Here is a 6,599-nt window from a genome sequence, read left to right on the forward strand (position 1 = left end):
AGTATATGTTATAGTTCATGAACATACCTACAATTTCTCAGGTGAACATAAACTTTTCATTCAACCATTCACTCAAGTTTCACAAAATTATTCTGAGAATATGTTGGTATGATCATGAATTTTTACATTTACACTGTAGTAGGCCTGTTTTGAAACAATTGAATTGTTGAATCTTAACTAAGATGCTGTTAAAATGTTGAAAATTAGAAATGGTCTGTGACAGACCGCACAAATAAAGTGTTATCCAGAAAAGCAGTTCTCTAATTGACAATACACATTTCTCAATTACCATTTCTAAATCAAAACAGATTCAAAACACAGTTCTGCTGATAAAGCGTTGGCTTCAGAATAAAGAGTTAGGGCCCATTTTGCAACATTAAGACCAGGGATAATACACATCAAGAGCCAAGCAAATGTTAATGGTTCAGGGGATTTAAGGGATAATCCATTTGAGCTACACTGAGACATTGTTCTCCCTGCTCTGAGTTTATGTACAGAGGCTTACCTTGTGTTTATCTCTTGATGTATCAATTCTCTCGTCTGTAAAGTTTCTCTCTCTATCACTGATTCATGTCATAAGAGTAAAATGATAACTATTCTACCTCCTCCTAAGGTCGATTATGGTCTATTACATGTACAAATTATAATTAATATTAACTCCCACTGACACTAGTGTGTTTATTTATGTGTATATTTTAAAAGTTTAACTAAATTGAATCAGTAAAATAGAGTCACATTTTCATTTTGTCTGGAAATACAATCTACTGGAACCTCAATGTTCTCTGTGATGGAATCAACAGAGCAACAATATTCTACCCAGTTTGTTGTTGGTGTCATTGTTGTCCTTTTGTAATCTTGACAGTAAAATGATTATTTGGTTTCAGGACAGCTGTCAAGCAAGATTTCCATCCAATATGTGTGGAGCAGCAATGAATACCATAATTATTTGTCACTTTTTTATGTTTCTTTTTTGAATTCCTTGACTTACTGTTTCAGACGCAAGAAATGTACAGAAGCTGAGCAATATTTATTTATTTAAAATAAAAGCACAAAATTGTGAAAATACCATCAGTAGAAAAAAGTATTGATTTGCCAACAGACTTGCTATGTCCTGACTGAGCTTGGTAACTTTTACACAGTGTTGGGACAAAAGTTGGGAAATGTAAGCTGTCAACAACAAAACTCATAAACAACAAGTTTGTCAAAGACCTTACTCTACATATAAATAGGACAGCAGTAGGGTTGGTGATGACAGCCTCCAGTAAAGACTATTTCCAAATAAATAAAGTGTAACACTTAAAGTTGAAGTGGATAGTTTTTCAATTTTGTCTTAATTGAGCAAAAATCCCAAAATAAACTTTGAGAATATTGTAATATAAGCAAACAAACAAAAAACTATACCTCTGTACCTTCTCTTGGCTCAGTTTTCAGGCTTTAGAAATCTAGTCTGTGATGTGACACTCATAGGTTATTTCAGTGAGAGGGCGTTAGTATTGGCTGTTCTACAAATGCAGCTGTGTGTGCGCGACCATTTGGTGAGAGCCTGATTCAATGATGGAAAATCCTGCAGAGAAAGTTGCTAATATAATATACATATACATATCTGTGTGTGTGTGTGTGTGTGTGTGTGTGTGTGTCTGTCTGTCTGTCTGTCTGTCTGTCTGTCTGTCTGTCTGTCTCTATATATACTAAAATACTGAGCCTGAGTCCATTTTCACTTCCTTATTTGACTGTTCATGGGCAGGGATGTATGCAGATTGCTGACTAGTGGGATTGCGCTGTCAGTTTACCATTGATTGGCATTCATGAACATACACACATGCCTACAGTCAAATCCAGTTTTCCATGGCGTTCATGGATCCAGTGTAGGATTTTAGTACCGACATGATTTATGTGCAAATCTGCTTGCAGATTTACTCATGTTTAATGAATGGAGCCACTGTCATTAAAACTATCCTCTCAGATCCGCAGTTAGATGGCTTTGCCCATGATAAGGAGACTCATTAAAAACACCATTATGAAAAATATCCACATGAAGAAACGGTCTAAAACTTTGGCTACTTTCTTCCACTCCCCAGTCCTTTTCTGTGTGGCCCTCTGATCTCTGTAACAGTTGGCTATGTACTCGATGTTACGCAGCAGCTGCTTCTCATTGCTTTGACTGCTGCAGGAAACCTCCCTGTCTCCTCTGTCCCCATCACTCACACCTCCCTTCCTGCATCTCCTCTGACACCCTATATCTCCACAGTCCATGCTCATGAAAACGCCATTCTTCCAAGTGCTGAAGTTGTTGGTGGGATTCCTCCCAATTGAGCCTCCTGGGCTCATCATCTGATTAGTGTCGTCCCTCTCCTCTGCGGGAATGCAGCCCACTGTCTCTTGTCCCCTCTCCATTTTGAAGACACAGTCCTCTCTGCCTGGTCCTACCTGACCGTTCATGGTGCAGTTGGTGTTCTTTACAGGTGGGGGTTCCTGTTTCTCCGGCTGTGGTGACAAGCAGTTCTCCCCAACTTCATACACAAAGCACATCCTGGCCATGTACTGCAGAATTACTTTCTTGGCCCACTTGGGAACGGGTTTAGCATCAGGGCCACAGTGGTGTATGTTCATGATGAAGATGGTCAAAGCAGTGGAGGCTGTGATCATGGTCATCGTTGCAATGTAATACTTTCCTGTGAAACAAAATAAGACAGGGAAATCAACTTACAGTTGGAACACGGTTGGATCTGAACCCTTTTATTACCCTTACCAATAAGTGGCACATTCTCTGAGGGTGGCATGATCTCTGCAACCAACAGCTGAAAGACAGTGAGTGCCAACATCACAGTGACACCCAAAGAGACCTTCTCTCCAGAGTCTGCGGGCAAGTAGAAGCCCAGTGGAGCCAGGAAAGAGATCATCACACATGGTATGAGCAAGTTGAAGACATAAAAGGACGCTCTTCTCTTCAATTTAAGTGTGTAGGTCACATCGGGATAGGGATCAGCACAGCAGCCATACAGAATAATATTCTTCTTAGCCGGCATACCCAGCACTTCCCACTCCACATTCTCCACCAGATCGGCCAGGTCAGCACTCTCCATGGCGTTCAGAATGTCCAGCTGGTTACCATTATAAGTCCAGGAGCCGTATGTGAACCTGCACTGCTGAGCGTCGAAGGGGAAGAAGGACACGTCCACTTTGCAGGAGCTCTTTGTGATTGCAGGGGAATCCCACATTATTTGGCCATCATGCCGAATCACCACATTGGTGTCCATGGGACCGGTGAAATGATCATCAGCACTGAAAAAACAAAGATTTGTCTGCAGTAGTGCTTACATTCATACGTAGAGCTTCCCTGGAGTAGGCTGAGAATTTTTAAAAGAAGATTTTGATCAGGATACAAAGGCACAAGTACACCAACTGAGGTAAGAGTCAACACATTTTAGAGAGTTGTACTCATTCCTCAGTGTTGTGTCTGCTTTTTATATCTTTTCAGTAATGCTAAGTGTTAACATGTAGTTACTGTACACAGAATGGGCTGTTAACCGATCATCATTGTAAGGTCATAAGAGGCATCTCAAGGAATCCTTGCTCCCAGGCCTCATACCTTCTTTAGTGATACTTCCTTCCTCTTTCTTTGTCATGAAAATGGTACCTCTGATTTTGATTTCATTTGAGTATGTGTTAGGGACCTTGTTTCCTGTTTCACCCATCTTGTTGATTTGAACTAAAACCTCTCCTGGACCACAGTCCAGACCAAACAGCCAAACCCTGGTTCAACAAAACTGTCCGGATCAAACTGAACCATGGTTCGATTCTGGAATGAAAACATTTTTTTAATGGACTGTTGGACCAATTACAGGAAGTTTGGGGAAGCTATTGACAAGTGATAAGAGCACGGTGGTGCCTCAGTGCACTTTGTGTGTGTATTTTATATCTCCACCCAAAGAGCACCTCACACAGACTGACTTTTGAGTCCAGGAGGCGCTCCTTGTCTTGCATTCTTGCATTTCACTTTGTGTGTGTGTTTGAGTGTGGTTTAGCACCTAAGAGAGTGCCTGCGGCTACGCTCACAGCAGACAGGTGTTGGCAGTCAGCACAGAGGAGAAATTAGTAAAATTAAATTAGTAAATTAGTAAAAGGAGCAGTAGCTCTACTCCAAGCTCCTCCTGGATATCCAAGTTCCTCACCCTATCTCTAAGGTTGAGCCCAGCCATCCTCCTGAGGAAGCTTATCTCAACCGCTTGTATCCACAATCTAATTTTTTCGGTTACTACCCAGAGCTCATGACCATAGGTGAGGATTGGAACATAGATGCACTGGTAAATTGAGAGTTTCGCCTTCCGGCTCAGCTCCTTCTTTACCACAACAGTCCGACACAACACCCGCGTCACTGCGGATGCCGCATTTAACCGTCTGTCCATCTCATGCTCCCTTCTACCCTCACTTGTGAACAAGAAACTGGGATACTTGTACTCCTTCACTTGGGGTAGCAACTCACTCCCCACCCAGAGGGAACAGTCCACCATTTTCCAGCAGAGAACCCTGGCCTCAGATTTGGAGGTTCTGACTCTCATCCAGACCGCTTCACACTCGGCTGCAAAGCGCCCCAGTGCATGCTGGAGGTCCCGGTGTGATGGAGCCAACAGAACCACATCATCTGCAAAAAGTAAAGACGCAATTTTGATATCCTCAAACTGGACCCCTTCCTTCCCCCAGCTGCACCTTGAGATCCTGTCCATGAAAAAATCACAAACAGGATGGGAGACAAGGGACAATCCTGGCGGAGGCCGACACCAACTCGGAACATGTTTGACTTCACGTGTTTGACCTCCCCCCAAACCAGAGTGGGCCAACAACACCCTGAAGGCCTCCTTCTTCAGCCTGATGGCCTCCTTCACCACTGGTGTCCACCAGCAGGTCCTTCGGTTGCTGCCACGACCCTCTGACCACAGCTTCTATACAATGTAATGTAACAAAAAAGCACATCTTGGTTTGGACCTTGGTTCATACTTTCAGGTGTGAAAAGGCCCTTTATTTTTGTTGTTCTTGTCATTACTTCTGTATAAAAAAATTACTTCTGTATATAAAAAGCAGACAGAGGCCTGGACACTCCTTTAAATAATGGCTTCAAGGAATGTTCAGCTTGTGCCTTTTATACTAACCAACAGGAGCCACACTAATAACTGAATGATTAACCCAATACCAGTCCGACCTACTTGTTATATAGGACTATATCAGGTCTCCATACATAACTACTAGGTATGCGGATGGTATCGAGTCCGTCGTAATCATCTTTATTCCAATTTAGGTGTGCATCAACCCACACTTGCCGTATCCACAAATATGCAGTCAAAATTTGGTTTCGCTCATCCTGTAAAACATTGAAAGTTATGGAAAATAATTGACAACATATTGCGGGTAAAACAGAAATATGATTGCATTTGAAAAAAAAAGGGGGGGGGCATTATTGTGTGGGTATCAGCACAGATCTTGTGATGACTTGTGTGACCATGTGGTGTTTTACCATGTCGATAATTTGTGACAGTGTAACCTGCAGGGTCACATTCAGTATTTTGTTTGTGTCCTCCACAGGCCTCAGTGCACTGGTGTAGTCGGTGAATAAATCATTCAGGAGCTTCTGAGCGAATTTTCCCTGAGCACACCAACAGGCTAGGACAGTGAGAGAAACCATATACAGTCATATTGCTACTACTGAATTTCAATTAATGACATCACATTAAATTGATTTCATTTTTTTTCTCAGGCAAAATTAAAAATTTGCTCTAATTGACATTCTTATGTTATATTTTCTGGCCAGTAACATTAAGAGCAGTGATGTTGATGTTGATGTAGGAAGAGAGGGACAACATGAGAGCAAACGTGAATGCGTGACAGATGGTGGAAGGGGACAAAGAGTGATGTCAGGCTCGACTGCCCTTCTATAAAGCTTTAGAGAGAGATCAGGCAAATCTGCCATTAAGTACAGGCAACAATTTACTCAGACTTTGTACGTTGAGTCAAGCATGTGCTGATTGAATGCTCTGTAAATATCAAAATGAGCATAAACATTCATGTGCTTATTTTTTTCTTCAGGTCATTTTCTTGTAGCTCATAACTTCTATATTCCTCCTGTGTTTTTGAAAAGAAATCAAGACAGTTTTCCCAGGCTTCAAAGGGTTAATAATTCCAAGTCACTAGGAACTCTCATATGAGATGTATGAATAGTTTTGAAATAGAAACAGTTGTTTAGGGACCTCTGGCGGCTCAGTGGGTGGAGCAGGCACCTCATATATATGAAGGCAGTGTCCTTGCTACAGCGGGCGAGGGTTCAATTCCAACACCCTTTGCTGCATATCATCCCCTCTCTCTCCCCCTTTCACACTATTAATCTTCTATCCTATCCAATACAGGCAAGATGCCAAAAAAAAAGATACGCTAGCTTGTTTCCTGTATCAACAATGGATATGGGCTGGCCAGATGTCGACGTAAAACGCTCTTTTAATAAAGCCTCTGAGCTGGATACAAAGAAGGTCTGTGGGATTATGATGATGGCAAATCCCTGAACAACTGGCTCCAAGTTCATGGATTCTGGGCAACGGTTTACGTGGAAGAGG

General features: G+C 42.0%; 1 protein-coding gene across 1 annotated transcript; it reads right to left on the minus strand.

The window, feature by feature from the left end:
* Nucleotides 1–1,971: 1,971 nt before the first annotated feature.
* On the minus strand, nucleotides 1,972–5,677 carry LOC121938157 (neuronal acetylcholine receptor subunit alpha-9-like). The gene is made up of 4 exons (XM_042481434.1): nucleotides 5,510–5,677; nucleotides 5,202–5,356; nucleotides 2,750–3,282; nucleotides 1,972–2,672 (listed from the first exon to the last, which is right to left on the minus strand). Exons 1-4 carry the CDS (start codon nucleotides 5,675–5,677, stop codon nucleotides 1,972–1,974), a joined length of 1,557 nt encoding a protein of 518 aa, XP_042337368.1.
* Nucleotides 5,678–6,599: the final 922 nt, after the last annotated feature.

The sequence above is a fragment of the Plectropomus leopardus genome, unplaced genomic scaffold (assembly GCF_008729295.1).
Source record: "Plectropomus leopardus isolate mb unplaced genomic scaffold, YSFRI_Pleo_2.0 unplaced_scaffold28663, whole genome shotgun sequence".
NCBI lineage: Eukaryota > Metazoa > Chordata > Actinopteri > Perciformes > Serranidae > Plectropomus > Plectropomus leopardus.

What these genes read in the sequence shown, in the direction of transcription:
- LOC121938157 (XM_042481434.1), bottom strand. Translation starts at nt 5,677, where the DNA reads ATGGTTTCTCTCACTGTCCTAGCCTGTTGGTGTGCTCAGGGAAAATTC. An exon ending in TGTCACAAATTATCGACATG is followed by an intron (nt 5,357 to 5,509) that starts GTAAAACACCAC and finishes AATGTTTTACAG; the next exon opens with GATGAGCGAAACCAAATTTT. An exon ending in GATATAGTCCTATATAACAA is followed by an intron (nt 3,283 to 5,201) that starts GTAGGTCGGACT and finishes TTGTTTTTTCAG; the next exon opens with TGCTGATGATCATTTCACCG.